Raw genomic sequence first — 22898 nt, forward strand, 5'->3', positions numbered from 1 at the left:
GATGTGACTTTGTCTCAAGAATAGTCAAGGCTTCACGAAACGGCCATCACATTAAGTACCATCTAGCCCCACCCACCGAGAAGGTACCTACACTTGCCTTCGAGATTGTTACTATCTTGTTTGGGGTCATTGATTTTTCTTAATCAAACCAAGGGAAACTACTCTAGAGTAGACATAGGAGTTCCACTAGGATAATTTTTTTTGATAAGATTTCTACTAGGATAATTTTGCATCCCAACTTAGGGTCATGATGCCTTCTTAGAGAATTTTCTTTGTAAACATTAGCACTTTATCTTATGAAACAATGCTACATGAGAGTAATTATAGATATGCATGCGCTTCTATTATAGCATATCATGACTAAATAATTAAAATAGACTTTCATGTAATCACAGTTAATATACAATTATATTTCATAAAATCAATGAGTACAATTGAAGAGTAAGTTACAGACTGTTCTTGGTTTACATTCGGCATTCACGTTTATGTGTAATCCTTAATTAGAAAAATAGAGCAATTTATGCTAATTACAAGTTCTAATTTCTAACGTGCATTTTACTTGACTATACTATGCTATTTTGATTCCCAACCTACTCAATAAGCATATAACTATCACTTAGAACTTCTCATTACCTAGAACAGAATTTAATCATCAGTTATACCCTTCTACATGCTACATACAACTCAGATTTTAAGTAATAGACATCAAAACATATCATCACACACTAATAAGCACTAACCTGAGAGCATTAGCTTAATGTATTTCTTATAATGTGCATTAAACACCTAAAGTTTTGAAGTGGTCTAAGACTTTCATTAAGCTCTAAGCATAGATCATATCCTAGTAATTACTAAACAATATTTCTCTAATATCAGAAAGTTGTACATGTGAAACACTAATTAAAACTTAAAAGCTCAAACCAAGACGTGATCTTAGCTTCTTTGTTAAGTATAAGCTTTCATCAACCTTAATCTCATGTACTACTTGCATAACCATCATCATTAAAAAAAATCAATAAACACTAGTTATGCATTAAACACACTAATGAAGCTTAGCCGATACTTACATTTTCATAGATAGACTATACTTCCAACAAGTTTATCTAAGAAACCCATTCTGAAATTTACTAACTATTCTATGAACCAAAATCAGAAAGTTAAAGAGAAAACCTCACTTACTAGTGCAAAACTTTTGTGTTGAGAATGAATCCTTCAACTCCAACTTGGCTTTACTCTCAATTGGTTCACTATCTATGGTTGGTTTTGGAGTTTGGCTTGAGTGAAGTAAGAGAAAGCTTGAAGAAGCTTTTGTGAGAGGTGAAGATGTCGACCAAAATAAGGGTTCTGGTTGTAGTTAACACCCATCAGTTTTTGTTTCCCAATTTCTGATGAAAAGTGTACAAAAGTTGATGACAAGTGTGCATGTGGTGGCAATAAAGCAATGTGTTGTAAAAAATGTGGAGTTTAGGTGGTGTGTAATGTGATGGCGACCCTCGGTTTTGTGTGGGATCCTCTAGCACATGGTTTGGACAGAAATGGCTTGATGGTTTTCGGATTGATGACTTGGCACACATACATGCTATGTGTCACAAGTCCATTGGTCCACTTGGCTCCGTGTGATCTCTAAAAATTTTATTCTACCAAAAATTCTAACTAAGACAATGGTGTCTTCTAAGTAGGTCAATTATGCTCTTAAGTTCTAAAAGTTCTTTGAAGATGCTAGTCCTTATGAAGTTTTTTGGTCATTACACAATTTTTGCACGATCAATTTTAGATAGAAGATTTGGGCAAACTTAAGATATTTTCTTGGGATTGAAGTCGGCGTGTCTAAAAAGGGTATTAGCCTACTCAGAGAAAATTTGTATCTAGACCTTTTGGAAGAAACTATCGTGTTGGGTGCACTACCTATTGACACTCCTATGGATCCGAATTGTATACTCTTGAAAGATGAAGGTTGAAAATCTAGGTAGGTATCGACGACGACTTGGGAAATTGAATTATCTTACTATCACTAAATTTGACATCTCTTATGTAGTGAGTGTAGTGAGTCAATTTCTAGAAACACCCGGGGTCTCACATTGGGATGTTGTAATCCATATCCTTCATTACCTTAAGCAAGCCCTTGGCCTTGGATTGTTATATAGGCCAAATGGACACCTTAGAGTTGAAGCTTTCTCAAATGATGATTGGGCAGGGTCTCCTTTAGATAGAAAATTTGCTACTAGATACTGTACCTTTGTGGGAGGTGACTTGGTCACATGGAAGAGCAAGAAACAAACAATACTACCTTGTTCTAGGGCAGAAGCTGAATATAGGGCGATGGCTCACACTACTAGTGAGTTGACATGGTTGCTCCACTTAAAGCGATTGGATTTCCAGCTCTTGTTCCTCTTCAGTTATTTTGTGATAATCAAGCTACAGTGCATATTGCCTCTAATTATGTGTTCCATGAGAGGACTAAGCACATAGAGATTGATTATCACTTCATTTGAGATACGATATTAAGTGGTGACATTTCTACACCTTTTGTGAAATCTGTTGATCAACTTGCAGATGTGTTTACTAAGTCCTTGTGTCATAGTCGGTTAAAGTTTATTTGTTTCAAGCTGGGTTTATATGATATATATGCACCAACTTGAAAGAGGGGGGGGGGGGGGGGGGGGGGGGGGGGGGGGGGGGGGGCTAGAGCGCATTATTGTAATAAGTATGACTCATGAGGGTATAATCATTAATTGTATATTTAGTATATATAGTGGAACAATAATGAATAAACTGTAGGGTTCTTGAACAAATGGTTTTCCCTCTTGCTCATGTTCTCTCTATACTTTACAACAATACTCATACAGCACACGTTCTTCACTTATTTTCAGGCAACTTGGCATAGGGAGATACTTCACATGGCTGGGCAGTTGGGGCTTGACCCTCCGACAATGACTCTCAGCAATGGAGGCCCCTCCGCTGAGCTGGAACAAGCACTAGAAAATAGTGAAGCAGTAGCTAAATGCTTTAACTGTTCAATATCTACTTCTGCTATTCTCTTTGTTGTCTACTGTTCGGCATATGTTCCATCACCAGAGAGATGCAAAATTCAAGACAAGCTGGAAACTTTCCTTAAGCAAATGAGGCTCTTTCAGTCAGACAGAGAAAACATTTCTAAAGCTCTTGATCCTATTTATCTGTATCTCCTTGTGCCGGATCTTCCAAAAAGGTATTTATTCTATACGGCTCTAACATTTTGATAGAAAGCATACGCATGCATATGGGTTATGGGTATGATACTACCAAATAGCATTCATATGACAATTATCAAAGAGTAGGACATTCTATGGTAGGGTTAAGCTAATAAACATTTACACCTATATTTTCATTCACAATTATATTTCCCGTTCCATACTGAAAAGGATATTATTGTAGTAATCAAGGTGTATCCATTACTTGTAACCAAATTAATCCCTATGTTCCAATTGCTATAAATACTATGAAAATTTGGATGGATTTGTGGAGTATTGGGAAGAATTCTAGAAGTTTTGTTTCCAATATTAGGTAGAGTTAGTTTCTAGAAATGTCCACATCATACAAGTGTTTGATGTTTATCTTCCGTAGGAAATTTAAGGGAATCCATACACCCCCTACCTTGGTTGATGCTATTTTCCTCTATGGCCTTCGGGGGGGTGCAATCAGTGCATGCACATCTAAAATTGAAACTTCAGCTAGAACTCAAATTATTTAGAGGACCTTGAGTCAACTAAAGCTTCACAAAGATAGATTTGGATCAAATTTTCATGAATACTTGATCAGTAATGCTTTACAGTCAAGTATAATTGGTATCAATTACCATTGCATCATGATACTTGCTGTCTTTGAGTTTTCTTTTATTCTATTTTTTCTTCCATAATTCAACTTTTTATTTGTAACTACTCAATACTCTTTGGATAATTAGGATTTAAGACAAGGGAGCTGCTAGAGCTACTGAGGAAATCCACCCAAGAGTTCTACCGACTGTGTAAAACTTTTTTTTTCCAACATTTTTTTAAACCCCTTAAACATTTTTTTGAAAAAAAAATACAAACTCTTTAAAAAGACACTTCCTTAACCATTAACTAAAAAAAATAAAAGCAATTTGGTACAGCATTTCGGTGGGAGTAGTGTTTTCCTTAAGACAATAATTGAAGGGATATTTACACTTGCTCCCTTAAAAGTAATTAATTTTTCAATGACTTATAAATTTCAAGTTCGATTCTTGGCACCCTTGAGCGCAGCTCTCTTTGTTGTTTGGATGGCTGCACTGGGGAAGATCCTTATTTTGGATAACTTAGAGCACTCTCATTGGATTAGCTAAAGTTAAAGGACATTTTTTATGAATGTAAGAGAAATTTGACTTTTGGCTATTCCATTCACATAAATCTCCACATTGGAATAGCTATTTTTTCATTATATAACAATAAAATAATATAAGATGAATTTGGTTTTGGTTATTCACACAAATCTTCACATTAGATTATACATTTATTTATTATATAGTAATGAATAACTAATAATTTCAAAAATATTTAATTTTTTTTTAATTATTAATTTATTTAATTTTATCATATTTTACTATTCTACCTATTATATATTAATTAATAATCATATTCTTATTAAATTAATATATCACTAACTCAAATTAATATACCAATTGTGATAAAATATGTGATAGAAAGAAAGTGAGAGAAATAATTAATAAAATATGTATTTGATGTATGTACAGTAACTTTCAAATTTGGAAAAATTTTTGAAAGTCACTGTAGCTAAATTCCAAAATTTAGCTAATCCATTGTGAGCATATTTTGATACTCAATGGATTTAGCTTTTAGCTAATCCAATGAGAGTGCTCTTAAGGAATAGACATTTTGGTGATAGAATAGTACTGTTTTCTCTTGGTACAAAAACTTAGGCTCTAAAAGCTGGTTTAAGGGTCTGGAATAAGGAGGTGTTTGGAGATATTGGGATGAAGAAATAACTTCTCTGTGAAGAACTAAGAGATTTATAGATAATTGAATAGTCTCGCCAATGAATGAGGTAGAGAGGTCAGGAAAGATTGAGCTCGTTAGTGAATTGGAAAAACAACCTTTATGAAGGAGATAAGTTGGAGGCAAAAGTCAAAGGCTTTGTGGTTTAGTGAGGGGGTAGATGTACAAAGTATTTCCATCAGGTGGAAAACTACATAATTGAAATAATTTCATTAACTTCTTGTTGATGGTAATATTTCTACTGACCCATTGGTGGTGAGGGATCAAGTAGTGCAGAACGTTTCTCATGGCGGCCAAGGTTGGATGGACTTTACTTTGCATCAATTGGAGAAGATGATGTGTCGTAGTAGGAGAATCCCTTTTAGGAAAATGAAGTTTGGGAAGTTGTGAAAGCTCTAAATGGCTAAATGGGCCTAGATGGATATTCTATTGCCTTTTTCTAATCTTGTTGGGATGTGGTGAAAGAAGATATTATGTAGGTCCTTCATCAGTTCTATGCAAAAAAGCAAGTTTGAGAAAAGCCTTAATGCCACCTTCTTATCTCTTATCTAGGGGTGGGTAGCGGGTCACCCGGACTCCCCTGCCCACCCTGGCCTTCCTCACTAGGGGACGGGCAGGCAACCTGCTTGCACAGGGTACTGGTGCAGGTGGGTTCTTTTAATTTCCCCAGTTGCCCCTCTTTTTTCTCTCCCTCCTCTTCTCTTCTTCTCGTACCTCCTCACAAGTCTTTCTTATTCTTATTCTTTCTATTCTTCTTATTTTTTTCCTCCCCTTCTTCTCCTATTCTTCTTCTCCTCCACCCACAACCAAGTTGTGGTCTACAACGCATGACCATAGCTTGGCCATGGGTCTCTGCGACCCACAACCATGGCCACGGCCGTGTGTCTTTGCACAGAGAACCACGGTCATGGTTGTGGATTAGTGAGTTTCAGACCCATGACCGTTGCTACGAGTTTGTGAGTTTTGGACCCACGGTCGTGGGTCCTTGTGTTTCGCACAGATCTACAAATTTGTGCATAGATCTCAGTTTTTTGTCGATATTGTGCAGTTGTTGGATGGATTTGCGATTTTTTGTGATTTTTAGTTGGTGGTGGTGGCTGAGTGGTGGTGATGTCAATATGCCCTCCTAGCAAGTGGAAGTGGATGGTCAAGGATGTGGGTGGGGATGAGGTGCTGGGAGCCAAAAGCGATTGAGTTAAAAGATTTATACCCATTAGTCTTGTGGATGGTATTTATAGGATTATTGTTGAAGCCCTAGCCAATAGAGTAAAATGAGTGCTATCGAAGATCATCCTTAACTCTCAAAATGCCTTTGTCAAACGTTATGATTGCAAGTGAATGCCTGGATAGCAGGTTGAGATCTGGCAGGCCAGGGGTGATTTGTAATTTGGATATTGAAATGCAAACAATCATGTAAATTGGGGTTTTTACTTTACTTCTTGAAAAGATGTGGGCTCGAGGAGAGATGTTGTGGGTGAATAAAACATTTTATCTCCTCAGTTAGGTTCTCAACACTAGTGAAAGGTGTCCCCATGGGTTTGTCCAGCAGTTCCTGTCGCATACGTCAAGGAGATCCTCTGCAGCTCTACTCTTTGTTATTATTGTCATGGAGGCTTTGAGTAGGATTATCTTTGCTATGGAGCATAGGGGCTTATTGTCGGGTTTTTTTGTGGGCTCGATGAATGGATTTAGGCTCAAAATATCTAATTTGCTATTTACTAACAACACTTTATTTTGTAAGGCCAATCGTGACCACCTACACATTTACAGCTATGCTTTCAAGCAATATCTAGGTTGAAGCTAAACTTGGCAAAGTTATAATTAATTGCTCTCGGTGATGTAGGGAATGTATCTAGTTTGGCAGATATCTTTGGGTGTAGGATCTCAACTTTCCCATGACATATCTTGGGTTTCCCTTGGGAGCTCCCTTCAAAACCAAAGCTATATGGGATTGCATTATTGAAAATGTGGAGAGGCGGCTAGCGGGTTTTAAGCAGTTATATTTTTCTATGGTTGGAAGAATTACTTTGATTTAAAGCACATGCCAACTTGCCCACCTATTATGTCTCTTTTTCCACTTCTTGCGGGAGTGGCCACCAAATTTTTTGTGGGGAAGGATGGGGGAAGATATCAAGGTCCATCTTGTGAAATGGGCTAAGGTGCACACATCAGTCGAAGATGGTGGGCCAAGTGCGAGACTATTAATGCTCTTTTTACTGGCTCTTATGGGGGGAGGAGGGGGAAGTGGCTTTGGCGGGCTGCCTGTGAAGGAGAGCCTATGGAAGGTTTTAATAGACATGAAATATGGGAGTATGGGGGGAGGTTGGTGTTTTTTGCAGTAAATGGGTCTTCTGGGGTGGGTGATGCCTAGGGGTGTAACGGGTCCGGTCCGGTCCGGTCCGGTTTTGGATAAAATCTAGAACCGAACCGGTATGTACCGGTTTTTCATTTTTCAAAACCGATTACGCCCCGGCTACCCTCCTAAACCGGTACATCCGGTTTTACCGGTTTCCGGTCCGGTCCGGTCCGGTTTTTTTTAAAATGTAAAAAATATATAAGAAATTATTACTTCTTATAATAAAATGTTATTAATAATTTAATATATATATATATTACGTTTAAAGCATATGATCAATGAAATTTTCATCTTTAAGATTAAACTTTTATTTTATAAATTATAATAAAATTATCTTATATATAATTATATTAATAACATATGATCAAAAAATTACAAATGTTCATATTTAAGATTAACATTTTATGTTATACTTTATAAATTATAATATGAAGTTATTTCATATATGATATATAATTATATATTATATATAAAAATTTAATATGTAATTATATATTATATATAAAACTTATATATATAAATATTTTGTATAATATATAAAATTAATTTTTATATATGTATTTTTTCCAACCGGTCCGGTTCGGTCCGGTCCGGTTCCAGAAACTACGGAACCGAAACCGGACCGGTTCCGGCCGGTTTTCATAATATAGGAACCGGTTCCGGACCGGACCGGTTCAAAACCGGACCAACCGGTCCGGTCCGGTTCGGTCCGGTCCGGTTTTTCGGTTTAAATTTACACTCCTAGTGATGCCTTTAAAGATGGAGTAGTTGCTAACATGATGGAATGGACAGTTTAGCCACTATTAGTATGTTTCATTGTGCTTTGTGAAACTCCCAACCTCCACTTGGTATGGAACGGAAAGTTAGAGCATCGGGACATGCAACACATGGTTACATACTGTTGTTCATGATAGATAATATGCAATGCAACCTAGTATGCAATTAGCAGTATGCAATAATAGCAGCGGAAAAATGGTGACTTGTAAAATTTTTTGTGCCAGAACGAACTAAACATCCCAACATTCAAATTAAACATAGATAGAGCCTACTTAACAGAGGTCCAAATAGTAAGACATAAGCTCAACAGAAACCCGGGAGATAGAATCTCCTTATTACAGATAACTTCATAGGGGTTTCATAAAAAGGAAACTCAAATCATTTATCTAATACGCTCCATGGTGGACAGGACCATCTCTAAGAACATTACTATTAACTCCATCTTGTGGTCGGGGTCGGGCTCGTTCTCAATCATCTGAAGCCCAAGGGTGAAGTTCATCACCATCTTGATCAATATTTGGTCCTAACACAACTTCTACCATTCCCCCCGTGAAACTACCATAGTGAGATTACTTGAATTCTCAGTAAGTTAAACAACCAACGTATACAAAGATATACATGACTAATGATAAGCATGAGATGCATGCATGATAGCAGAAAAAAAATGTATTTGTCTTCCATCCAGATTCCTTAATATCTTTCAGAAAACTTTAATGCACATTTTTTTACGGAGAACATTTTATATTTCATCTTTTCAAAACATATATTATGTTAGAGCCATCATTAACATATGGTAACATCACGGTTCCCCCATTTTGCACCATGAGACCGTAACTTAGGTTAAGATGACATCTTTAGAGCTGCGCAGATATAACATTCAATGCATTGATCATAAACATTTCTAACATATGCACCCACCAACGTTAGATGCCATATACGATTTCGCTCTGGAATTCTTTAAAAAGAACCCATTCGAAGTCTGTTGACTGTTATTCGTCAACTTATGGGTTACCACTTCATTATTAATCACTCCAGATTGAACAAAGGAGTTCCACTAGGATATTTTCCTATCCTAGCATTGGCTCGTGACAAAATATTTTCAAGGTATGATCATGACAAAAAATATATTTCATGACGTGTGCTCATTTTGTAACATGTAGTATGCTTCATTCAAAAATGACATATTATTATGCAACATGCTAAAATCTTGCAAATTTTACATCTCATGTATGCAAGTAGCCGAATGCTCAATGATTTATCATATAACATTTTATGATCAAAATAACATTTATAACATGAATGTGGTGTTTTGTCAAATTGGATTGAATGCCTCTTTTGTGAGGATTTCCTTTCATTTTATAGGCACAAGTGTGCGTGATACAAGGCTAGAATCAAACCAAATTTACAGCAATCAAATCTGTCTAAAAAAGGAAACTAGGACTATTTACATAATTTGTCTAAATAAGGAACATGATCTGTCTAAGTAAAGAAGTATATATATACAGATTAGGAAAGCAAAATAAGGAAGGTCTTGTTGTCAATTAGGAAAGCTAAATAAGGAAGGTCTTGCTGTCATCCTCCCTCAAACTGATGCTGGTTGGTCAAGAAGTATCAATTTGCCTACATGAAACTGATGGCGTTGTCATGTCATGGCCTTTGTAAACATATCAGTGATCTGGAGGTCAGTAGAAACATGAGGAAGAGAAATGATATGAGTGTCCAAGACTTCCTGAATGGAATGACAGTCCACCTTGATGTGTTTTGTATGTTCATGAGAAAAGGATTTGCGGCAATTTGAATGACACTAGTGTTGTCAGCATGGAGAGGAGTAGGATCGGACTGAACACAACCAAGCTTAGCAAGAAGACCACGAAGCCATAGAATCTTAGAACAAGCAGCCGACATTGCACGGTATTTGGACTTGGTGGAAGATTTGGAAACACGATCCTGTTTCTTACTCTTCCTAGATATCAAAGAGTCACCAAGAAACATGCACCAACCCGTAATAGATCGTCGCATATTAGGGTAGGACATCCTGCCCAATTAACATCACTATAAGCCACAAGGCGAAGAGAAGTCCCAGTAGGGAAGAATAGGCCACGGCTAGGTGATCCTCGAAGATATCGAATGATATGACGAACAGCAGCTAAATGTAGATGACGTGGAGCCTGCATGAATTGACTAATCTGCTGGATAGCAAATGAAATATCAAGTCGAGTAATAGTCAAATAGTTCAGGCTACCCACTAACTGTCGATACATAGTAGGGTCGGAAAGGAGATCACCCTCCTCCCGACGATACTTTGTGTTTACTTCCAGAGGAGTATCCACAGAAGAAGTATCTTGAAGGCTAGCCAAAGTAATCAAATCCTGAGTGTATTTATGCTGATTCAAAAAATTCTAGATGGATCAGTATGAACTTCTGACCCCAAGAGTACGTAAGAGGACCAAGATCCTTCATATGAAATGAGGCTTGAAGATGCTGCTGCAGTTGGGTGATCAAGGCGGAATCCGTCCCAGTAATAACAATATCATCAACATAAACCAAAAGAAGAACAATGCCAGTAGATGTCTCGCAGAGAAATAGAAGAGAGTCATATTGACTCTGCTTAAAAGAAAACTAAAGTAAGGTGGATCGGAATTTATCAAACCATGCTCGGGGAGCTTGTTTCAGCTCATATAACGAGCGTCTCAACTTACAGACATCCAAGGAAGAAGAGGATGGCAAACCAGGTAGAATGGTCATGTATATCTCTTCTTTGAGATCACCATGAAGAAATGCATTTTTGACATCCATTTGATAAAGAGGCCAACCTTGGTATGCAGCAACAGAAAGGACAGTCCTCACCGTAGTTGTCTTGGCAACCGGAGCAAAAGTCTCCTCCCCATACTCTTGCCTATTGCCAAGTGCAACCAACCGTGCCTTATACTGATCCAGAGTCCTGTCAGATGCAGCTTGATAGAATAAACCCATTTGCAACCAATGACTTTATCCTTAGGAGGACAAGGGACAACATCCCATGTATGATTATCCTAAAGAGCCCGAAGCTCTTCGGCCATCACCTCACGTCAACAGTTATGTTTAGCCGCCTCGGAATAACTTGATGGAATGGGAATGGAAGACAAAGTAACATGAAGAGGTATGTGAGAAACCATACCGATCCGGTGGACGAGACACTCTGGTTGAACGTCGAGGAACTGTGGGGTTGTCTGGATCACCAGTAGAAGATACAGTTTGAGCAGGCTCAGATGATGGATTAGGCTCAGAAAGGGGCAATGTGGGTCGTCGTTGTTCATATACACGTCCAGGTTTGAATCGGTTAAGAGGAGGAGTCAAGTCATCAAAATGCGGCAAAACATGCAAAGACTCAACATGAGAAGAAAAGAACGACTGATTTTCAAAGAAGACAGCATGACGGGAAATGCGAAATCTGTGAGTGCATGGATCATAGCAAACATAGCCTTTGTGTGAAACACTTTAACCCATAAAAACGTACTTAACAGATTGAACAGATAACTTATGACGTTCATTGGATGACAAATGAACAAAACAAACACAACCAAAAATATGCATATCAAGATAACAAGGATGCTGATGATAAAGACGAAAGTAAGGAGTTTCAAAATTCAAGACACTGGACGACAATCTATTAATTAAATAAATTGCTGTAGATAATGCTTCGACCCAAAATATAGGTGGAATAGATGAGTGGAGCAATAAAGTACGAACAACATCCAACAAATGTCTATTTTTACGTTCAACGACACCAGTTTGTTGAGGTGTACAAGGATAAAACCGCTGAGAAACAATGCCTTTTTGTTGGAGAAAATCATGAAACTCACGAGACATATATTCACCACCGGAATCAGACCTTAGAATTTTGATTATGGAAGAAAATTGAGTCTCAGCATAGGTGATGAATTGTTGGAAAACATAAAAGACCTCCAATTTAGAATGAAGAAAATAAATCCAAGTATACTTAGTATAATCATCAATGAAAGTAACAAAATATTTATAATTCGCATGTGATAACATGAGAAATTCTCCACACATCACTATGAATCAAATTGAAACAACTTTCAGCATGACTACCATGAGAGGGAAAAGAAAGAGATTTACTTTTACCTAATTTGCATGTGGAGCAATCAAAAGAGAGATGAGAAGAAAATTGATCTTTATTGCCCAACAAACCAGAGTTTATTAAATGAGATAAAACAACAGAATTAGGAAGACCCAACGGTTTGTGCCATACTTCACTCTTATTGTTTACAGTATTACAAGAAAATGAAAGAACAACATGAATGGAAAAATGCAGAGGAAATAAACGTCCAACTTTAGGCCCCTTCGCGAGTATCTTCCCCGACACCTGATCCTGCACAAAACAACCATCACGAGAAAAACGAACATCATAGTTGTTATCAACCAACTGACCTACTGATATAAGACTAGTGGAAAGCTCAGAAGATACAAAAACATTTCTAACATGAATAGGTAACTGACTACCGTTAGCAATCTAAATGTGCGACGAGCCATTATAAGTCCGAACATTGCTTAGTGTATCAGAAGAACTAGTCATGTGATTAGATGCACCCGAATCAACAAGCCATGATAAGGATGGAAGTGAACCGTTACCTTGCAGCCATAATGCTGAAAATGCTGAAATCATCATCTCAGGAGTAAGAGCAGATGAATCACCAACAATAGCAGAGTTAGCGGAAGTAGATGGACTCACAGTGGCCTGATAAGCGTTAGCCTGATGATTCTGGGGACGTATAGGACATTCTTTGATAATATGCCCTGGCTTCTTACAGTAATTGCAAGATTTCCTTGCACAGTGAGTAGCAATATGACCATATTCCTTGCAGCCGAAACATTGAACTTTCCTCATGTCGCGTCCCTTGCCTTTCCCATGAGCCGCATAAGCCACTGCATTTGGTAACATTTTGTCTTGCTGATAAGTGGCTTGTGTGGCAAGACGCTGCTCCTCACGAAGTAAATCCCCAAAACAAACGTTCAAAGAAGGCAATGGAGCACGATTCATCAAGTTGGAGCGAGTGACCTCAAATTCAGGTTGTAACTTCATTAAAAATTGATCTCGTTTGCTTTGTTCATGAACTTCCGGCACAACAGAGAGAGATTCTTCCAGTACCTTGGCATAAATCATGTCAGTAAATTCTCCCAAGAGATTATTAAACCCAGAAAAATAATCTTGAATGGAGAGATCACCCTGAGTGTAACTGGAGATCTCGTACTCCAACTGAAAACGCAGAGCAGAATTGTCCTGATTATACACTTCCCTTAAGTATTCCCACATAGTTTTAGCAGTCTTATATGGCCTTAGATTAAGAATAATAAGAGGATCAACAGAGCCTAAAATCCATGTCATCACCCTAGCATCTTTGATTTTCCACTGAGCCAATTTAGAAAGCTCAGTAGGAGCGGGATCACTACCATCTATATGACCCCATAATTCTTTCCCCAAGACAAATAAGTGAAATTGAAATTCCCAGGCAGAATAATTCTTACCCTTGAATTTCACAGCAAAAGAGTCTGAAGACATGATGCTCATAAAAAAAAACAGCCAAGAAGAATACCTTAGGTATCTACGGAGCACCAAAAATTGAAAATGCCGAGAACCAAAAAAGAGAACTGCCTAAAGCCACAAATCCATCACAGAAATTTCCGTAAACCTCAAATCCACCACAGAAATTTCTGTAAACCTCAAATTTCCAGATTGTGAGCAATGACTATGGTAGCTTTATTATCACAATATAATCTCATAGGTAGTGAATTTTCAACCCTCAATTCTTCAATTAATCTTTTAATCCATAACACTTCACAGATCCCATGGGCAACAACCCTAAATTCAGCTTATGCACTACTCCTAGCCACCACATTTTGCTTTTTGCTCCACCATGTAACTAGGTTTCCTCTAGCAAAAGCACAATAGCCAGACGTTGATCTTCTATATGTTATACTCCCAGCCCAATCTGCATCAATTTACATTTCAACTTGTAGATGTCCATGGTCTCCAAACAATGAACCTTTACCTGGAGTTCCCTTTAAGTACCTTAGAATTCTATACACTACATCAAAGTGGTCAGGTCCAGGTGAGTGCATAAATTGACTTTCCATACTAACTGCAAAAGCTATGTCAGGGCGTGAATGTGAGAGATAAATCCGTCTTCAAACCAGTCTTTGAAGCTGATCTTTGTTAGTGACTTTTTCAGGCTTGGCAGGTTGTAACTTTAGATTCGGTTCTATGGGTGTCTCTGCAGCCTTACACCCTAATAAACCTGTTTTCCCAAGCAAGTCAAGTATATATTTCCTTTGTGAAACAAAAATATCTCTCTTAGACCTTGCAAATTCCATATCAAGAAAATACTTCAAGCTGCCCAAGTCTTTGATCTCAAAGTCATTAGCAAGCACATTCTTTAATCTTTCAATTTCACTGCTGTCATTTCCTGTCAAAATAATGTCATCAACATAGACAATTCAAACAACAACTTTCCCTTCACTTGAGTGCTTGTAGAATATATTGTGATAAGCTCGACCTTGAATGTAACCATGACTCTTACGTATCAAAAAACAAAATGTAACCATGACACTTTACAGCCCTCCCAAAGCGTTCAAACCAAGCTCTAGGGGATTGCTTGAGTCCATACAATGACTTTTTCAATTTGCACTCTTTTTCTCTATCAAGTTTACCTTCAAATGGCAGTGGATGGAAAGGCTTTCTGCAATCCATTCTAAGTGTCACTGAATCCAAAGCCACTACGAGAAGTGGAGAGTTTGTTGATGGAAAAACAGTGGGAAGGCCTTCCTCAATCAAATGTGCTTCGTACGCAGCGGTGTTGAGGTCACTGGCGGGTAGTCAGGCCGAGATCAGCTCAGCGGTAGAAAGAAAGGGCAATGCACTTGTAGGAGACAAAAGATCTCAGGTGACATTGGGTGAGTTGGAGGGAGTCTTGTGGGGTGTCAAATCCCAATTGAAGGGAGTTATGGATTATGTGAGAGATCTAATGATTAAAGTGGATAAGGGGCTGGACCTAGTTGTGGGTACAAGTGTGCTACCAAGTGTGCCGGAAAGTGTGCAAGCAAAGGGTGTGTCGACGATAGGGTCGTTGGACGCTGGCATCTTTGTTCATGCCAATGTCACTATGCCTTCTGAGGGAGCTGTAGGGTCTCAGGCACCAGTTGCAGATGAAGTTGGTCCTTTTGTCCAGGGTTCATTTGTAGTTGAAGATGGGGGTCCCTCCAAGGTCTCGAGTATTTTGGAAGATACAGTCGAGTATTTTGTAGTTGAAGATGGGGGTCCCTCCAAGGTCTCGAGTATTTTTGAAGGTAGTGCTTCCCCTCTTGAGGAAGCAGCACGGCAAGGATCGTCGAGGGGTGGAGCTAATACACACAATGTTGATGGAGGGGAGAAATTTGTAATGGTAACAGATGGAGGGGACAACAACCATATAGATGTTGAGCAACCATTGGGCGGGAAGCGGGGATAATGTCGTTCCCCTGGTTTCTCTTCCTCCAATCAACGATATAGCGGGGTCAACATCTGATTGGATTCTGAATAAAGATAACGGGTTTCTACATACCCTGGGACTTTCATATGGAGAACAGGGAGAATATGAAGACTAATTTAAAACACTACTCACTGCAATCGAGGCGAGCTACGCGCTTGAAACCAAATCTAAGTTTAAGAAAAGCAAGGAGTTGAAGAATCTTTCATGGACAATCAACTACGCTACTAAGGGAGGTAGCTCAAGTCGAGGGAAGGGTAAAGGGAGGGCTTTGTGATGTTCGGGTTGATGATTAGTTTTAAGGAATCTAGGGGATGGGATCGGGGAGGTGTAATGATAGTTTTCCAATTTGGGTTTGGTGTATTTTGGGTAGGTTTTCATGGGCTTTTGGGTCAGTATGGGCTTTCTTGTATGGGCTAGGTGTTTTTCTTGTATACGTCTAGTGTACTTGGTTACTCCTATTGATATATATACATAATATTATTACTTATAAAAAAAAAAGTTTACCTTCAAAACCTGGTGGTAACTCCATAAAAACTTCCTCCTCTAGATTTCCATTTAAGAAGGCATTCTTTACATCTAACTGGTGCAAGGACCAATTAAAATGTACAGCCAAAGACAGTAACACTCGGATTGGGTTTATCTTTGTCACATGAGCAAAAGTTTCTTGGTAGTCAATTCCATAGGTTTGTGTGAATCCCTTGGCTACAAGTCTCGCCTTGTATCTTTCTACACTGCCATCAGCCGTAAACACCCACTTACATCCTACACACTTCTTCTCCTTAGGTAAATCAACAATCTCCCAAGTCCCATTCTTTTGGAGTGCATTCATCTCTTCAAGAACTGCTAATTTCCTATCTGGATGATCTAGTTCTTCATGAATGTTCCTTGGAACAAATAGGTGAGAAATATTGGATGTAAAGACCTTATGATTATTAGAAAGTCTATGATAGGACAGAAATTTAGCAATAGGATGTGTGGTACAGGTTCTAATTCTTTTCCTAATGGCTATCGGTTCATCAAAGTTTGCAGGTTTATAACTAGGAAATATAGTAGAAGAAAGATTACCAGGAATTGTAGGCTGGAATTTCAGATGACCATATTTTGGAGATGATGATTGACCTTGCTCTGGAATTGTAGGCTGATGATCTTTATTATTGTAATGATACCTTCTTCTAGTATAAACACGAAGCTCGGATGGAGTAGGATCATCTTGTAGCTTTTGTCCCACTGTTTGTTATTCACTTATACTTTGTACAGGAAGATTAGAGTTTCCTGTGTGTTCTTTATTTAAAATTTCAGTTTCCTGAGTATTTAATGGATGAGATATGTCAAGAAAAGTATTAGGTAGAGGGCTGGAAGTTTGCCAAAATTGATCTTCACTCTCTCTCTCCCCCTGAAGATAAGTTGGGTTAAAATGAGATTGTTTTTCAACAAAAACAATACTCATGAATTTTGTTTGTTTTTGGTTTCAAACATTCGTATGCTTTTTTATTTGGAGCATAACCAAGAAAAACACATTTTTCAGCCTGAGGGTCAAGCTTAGACCAAAGGTGAGATGGTATATGAACAAAAACCATCCATCCAAAAACTTTTAGGGGTAGATTTGAGACTACTCTATTATCAGGAAAAGAATTTTTTAGGCAAGATAAAGGTGTTGCAAATTTTAAAACACAGGTAGGCATTCTATTAATGAGATAATATGCAAGTTAAAATGGCATCTCCCCACAAATATTTTGGAATATGCATCGAAAACATTATAGCCCGTGCAACCTCAAGTAAATGACGGTTTTTTCTTTCCGCGATACTATTTTGTTGCGGCGTATCCCAACTAGTAGATTGATGTTGAATACCATTTTCTTTCAAAAAAATTCTCAAGTATTGGTTAAAGTATTATGTACCATTATCCGTATGAAGAATACTTATTTTGGTTTGAAATTGATTTTCGATCATATGATAAAAATCTTCGAATAATTTTGCAACATCAGATTTTTCACTCATCGGGTATATTCAGCAAAGGCGAGTGTGGTCATCTATAAATGTTACAAACCATTTCTTTCCAGATGCGGTAGTAACCTTCGAAGGACCCCAAACATCACTATGAATTAAATAAAAAGGTTTCGATGCACGATATGTTTTCAAATTATAGGAAACTTGAAGACTTTTTGATAAAACACAAGTTTCACAATGAAAGGAATTACAATCCAAATCCTTAAGCAACCTAGGAAACAAATATTTTAAATAAGAAAAATTAGGATGTCCTAGTCTAAGATGCCAAAGCATTATTTGATCATGTACAGCAATAGAACTAGAGCTACAGCTCAGGCCATGAGCTTGTTTATTGTTGAATATAGTATCATCAAAATAATACTTGTTTATTGTTGAATATAGTATCATCAAAATAATAAAGGCTATCGATCATCCTAGCAATGCCAATTTTCATTCCTGTGCTCTGGTCCTGAAATTCACAATGAGAATAAAAAAATATGACTCGACAGTTAGAATCGCAGGATAATTTACTGACAAACAAAAGATTGCAAGTAAACTTAGGAACATGAAGAACAGATTTTAAATCAATTCTTTCGGAAATTCTAATGGAACCTATGCCTACTATTGGTGAAAAACTTCTATCAGCAATGCTTACTTGTTTATTACTCAAACAAGGACAATAAGAATGAAATAATTGAGGGAGACTAGTCATATGGTCAGATGCACCTGAATCGATGATCCATGGTACTTGAGTTGAACAAGTCGAATAAGCACTATGAATATTACCTGTTTGGGCCAAGGAACCAGTAGAAGTACCAGATATTGGATTAGTTTTAGCAGTTGAAAGTGATGATCCACCTGATCTGAATTAAGAAAGTTGGTCTTTGCTTCATTTGCTTTAGGGTTGGTGTGACTGCCTCTAGATTTGCTGCTCTTCCAGTTTGCTGGTTTTCCATGGAGTTTCCAGCAAGTTTCTCTGTGAGTGGTGTGGCTTATTACAATAATCACACCATACTTGAGGTTTTTCCCCATACTTCCTTTGAGTAGAGTATGGCCCCTGTGCAGAGGCATTAGCTGCAGCAACCGTAGTTGAATTATTGGAATTAGTAGCAGTCAAAGCCGAGTTCTCCACTGCTCCATCAGTTCCCTTCCGTTTCAGCATGACATTCCGACGACAATCTTCACGTCGTACTTCAGAAAATACCTCTCCAATTGGAGGCAAAGGCTGAGTAGTCTACTCAGAATTCTCCCTCTAACTTCATCAAACTTGTCATTGAGTCCAGCCAAGATTTTAAATATTCTTGCATTTTCCGCCATCTTTTTGTTGTGGTTGCAGTCATCAGGGCTCTTCCATTCATACTCGTTGAACAGATCCAAGACTTGCCACAGCCCCTTAAGGACATTAAAGTATTTCGTAACACTATCTTCCCCTTGTTGGGTCTTTCCAATTTTTTGCTGCAACTCATAGATCTGTGAATAATTTCCAAGGTCAGAATACATCTGTTTAACATTATCCCAGAGTTCCTTAGCAGTTGGAGTAGCACATGTAGTTGGCACTAATCTCTTCATCCATGGAGTTCACGAGCCATGACATAATCATGGAATTTTCAGCATCCCATGTAGAATATGATGCATCTGTTTTGGCAGGCGTCTTGATTTCACTAGTAAGGTATCCAATTTTCCCCCTCCCTCGAATATACATTCGCACCGACTGTGACCACCACAAGTAATTGGCTTCATTGATACAAATATTTGTAATCTGGACAGAATGAGGCTCGGTATGGGTAGGTTTGTGATCAGTGTTTATCTTGATCAAGGAAGAGGGTTTGGATGTATCGGACATGATGAAAGAAAGGGATTATGGAAGTGAACAAAGTAGAGAAATGGTAATAAGGCCTAGAGTTTAAAGGCTATGGCTGCTGGCAGGTTTAGAGTTTGATAAAAAAAAAAAAAAAACAGTAGAATGAGATACCCAGGTTCGTCTCTGATACCATCTAGAGAAACTGAAGTTTACTTTTCTCATTCATACTGAAAATAGATTTACAAGGGTTTATTTATAGTTTAATATATTTTCTTTTTCGTCAAATATTAAACTTTGCTAAAAGCAGCTTAGCTAGTTTATATGCCTGTGATGCTCCAATTGCAAGTTTGTAATAATGGGGATTCCATTTGTCCCCCTAAAAGAGGCCCACAGGGTCTATTTTGGGAATCAGACAGGCACCTTAACCTAACTGAATCGGCTTTTTAAGCTGCACTGCAACAACCTCCTCAGGTTGGGTCTTTTTTCTTACCTAAATAAGATAAGATTAACTAAAATTAAAAGAAAGTTATATACTTGTAATTTTTTTTGTAATTCTTTACACAATTCTGTTTTAAATAAGAGATATTTTTATAAAATTAACTTATAAAAATAACATCGTTTTACAAAAATATCATCAATTTAAAATAGGATTGTATAAAAGATTGTAAAAATGATTATATGTGTATCATTTACTCAAAATTAAAACTGTATTAAGCAAAGAATTAAAATTCCAACAAATACTCCATGCATGGAATAATTCTAACAAATGCTAAAAAAATAACTAATTGATAACTAATTGATAAGGAAAGAAATAGATAAGGAAAGAAATAACTCCTAAAAGGAAAAGATAAATCTCCTAAAAAACTCCCCTCAGATATTCACAAATTTACAACAAACTCCCTAAAATACATTCTGATTGAGGTGTCGTTTGGATTCGAAGATGAGTTGAGATGAGTTGGGATGGGTTGTGAATAGTAGTGAGATGTGTTGTGAATAGTAGTGAAATTTGTGAGTTAAAGTTGATGAATAGTAGTAAATAGTAGTGAGATGAGTTGAAATGAGTTGAGATGACTTGGAATGACTTCCGAATACAAACCACCCCTGAGTCGTCCAACACTTACTACAGGCTTACTTTTTAAAAGCATCATTACCATACTTAAAACATAAACATCCATCAATCATTCATTCATTAACATTACATCTGTCATCTTATATCCGTCATAATTGTTATATCCGACATCTGTCATCACACACAATTACTTGTAGCAATCTCGACGATCATGATCCTACCTGTACACCTAGAATGAGATCCTGTTAAACCGTTGGAAGAGATTGTTCTCATTAGGTGCACTGCTAATGAGCTACTCGTGGTGTTGTCATCCACCCCTTAATCTCTGGGACCATAATCTGTCATCCTTTATCATTCATCAGTCATTCTGTCATGCAATAACTTTTCCATTTCTTTTCTTTCATTCATTTAACAACAAATAATAATAATAATAATAACAACATTCATATCATTCATGCAATTAAACTCATTCATTTACATTTATGTACTTTAGAAGGGTTCACAACTAGGGCAATGAATGAATAGGCTTTACATATAATAATACTTTAAAAACATGATATAAGGAATGAGCTTTTTATTTATAAAACATGTTCATGGTTGCATTTCAAAAAACACAATACAAATCCATTCCCATGGAAGAGTATTTGGAAGACAAAGCACCCCTAAAGGGAACTTTTTGTATGGACGGCTTCCTAGGGGAAGATCCTTACTCTAGACAACTTAAGGAAATGCCGAATCATAGTCATAGATTCTTGTTGTATGTGCAAAAAAGAGCGGAGAGTTTGTTGACCATCTACTATTCCATTGTGAGATTGCCATGACATTGTGGAATGAAGTCTTTGCTCAGATGAGATTAGCTTGGGTGATGCTGAGAAGGGTAATTTGGCCTCCTAGCTTCTTGGGGAGGCATTCGGGGCAACTCTCAGATTGCATCGATATGGAAGATGATTCCAATATGTTTATGATGGTGTATTTGTTGGCAAAGAAATGAAAGTTCTGATGATCAAGAGCAGCCAATGGATGAGCTTAGAAATTTATTTTTCAATTCTTTATTCCATTGGTCGATTATAATTGATTTTCATGGCATGACATTTCATAAATTCCTTGTATCACTAAACTAGCACGCTTAGGCGTTGCGTTTGTATATGTCCCGCATACTTGGGCTCTTGTCTATTCTTATGATCAATAAAATCTTGTTTACCGATTAAAGAAAATTATATATGCCCCCATCTCCAAGTAGGGGTGTACTTTCATTCCTATCCCCAACCCCACCCCTTATATGTTTGGCTGCATTAGATTAGGAAATCAAAGCTGAAAACCAAAACTCGAAACCAAAAGGACAAAGAGGACAAAGAGAAGTAGAAACAAAGATCATCGGACTGAAGAAGAAGAAGGAGAAGAAGAGAAGCAAAGACAACCAAAGATGACAAAGAAAAGTAGAAGAGGAAGAGGAATAAAAGAAGAAGAAGAAGAAGAAGAAGAGATGACCAAAGAGGACAAAGAGAAATAGAAACAAAGATCATCGGACTGAAAAAGGAGGAGAAGCAGTAGAGGAAGAGAAGGAAAAAAAGCAGCAGTGGCTGGAGAATCAGAGGGGAGAAAGAAATGAATGTAGGGTTATGGTTAGGGTTTTTTGCTTTTATATGGAATATTTTAATACTAATTGATTATGGGTAGTTTGGAGGGTGGGTAAAAATCAAACCACGCCACGCTCATTTCTTTGAAATAAATTAACATCATGCTCGTCTGTTCTGGTCAACGGGTGGATTTTCCCTCCTAGACCCCTACGATGTGGGTGGATAGGCTGGGTGGTTTGGGTTGCAGAGACCCGGTTCTCAGCCCTAATAGCAAGACCTCGTGGAAAATGATCTCACCTGTCAAGTGTGGTGCATAAGTACATAATTTTTGAAGATAGGACAAGGACCATGGTTGATGTCAAAGCTTTCCTTTTCAATTCACTTCACTATTGGATGGTAGTTCACCTGTATCTCTATAGTTTAACTTTCATGTAAAATGTAAAATCAGTATCTGGGTTTTCATGTTTTTACAAATTAAGACCACAGTTTTTAACTTTTGCAACAAAAATACTTGGGTTTAAGCAACTACCAATTAAGTTCTTTTCATTTAACATCTGTTAACTTTTTTAATGGTACAGTAGTCCATGTGGCATATATGACACGTGTCGGCCAATAAAAATCTGTCAGGTCACTTCACTTACACATCAAATTGATGCATGACTTTCTTGATCTCTTTTTTCTTTCTCTAATTAGGTATATTTGATGCATTCTCCATGTATACTTCAATAATGCCTTTGTTTCTTGATCATTAATTAAAGTTGTCTTATCTATAAGAAGGAATTTCATTTCCTTTCACT

At 37.5% G+C, this 22898-nt stretch overlaps 1 protein-coding gene and 2 long non-coding RNA genes across 6 annotated transcripts in view; all 3 read left to right on the forward strand.

Moving 5' to 3' along the window:
- The window catches only part of LOC121259519 (diphthine--ammonia ligase), a 50490-nt gene that overhangs the window by 23848 nt on the left and 3744 nt on the right, over window positions 1–22898 (forward strand). For all 4 annotated transcript variants that reach the window (XM_041161129.1, XM_041161130.1, XM_041161131.1 and 1 more), the window contains one exon: window positions 2871–3208. In XM_041161129.1, the coding sequence (XP_041017063.1) occupies window positions 2871–3208 (338 nt within the window). The remainder of the gene's footprint in view (window positions 1–2870; window positions 3209–22898) is intronic.
- Window positions 8124–10865, forward strand: LOC121259521. Its single transcript, XR_005939599.1, has 2 exons — window positions 8124–9670; window positions 9706–10865. It is a non-coding gene; the product is annotated as an uncharacterized LOC121259521 (long non-coding RNA).
- LOC121259520 lies at window positions 14867–15421 on the forward strand. The gene is made up of 2 exons (XR_005939598.1): window positions 14867–15107; window positions 15138–15421. It is a non-coding gene; the product is annotated as an uncharacterized LOC121259520 (long non-coding RNA).

The sequence above is a fragment of the Juglans microcarpa x Juglans regia genome, chromosome 4D (assembly GCF_004785595.1).
Source record: "Juglans microcarpa x Juglans regia isolate MS1-56 chromosome 4D, Jm3101_v1.0, whole genome shotgun sequence".
In the NCBI taxonomy this organism is placed as follows: Eukaryota; Viridiplantae; Streptophyta; class Magnoliopsida; order Fagales; family Juglandaceae; genus Juglans; species Juglans microcarpa x Juglans regia.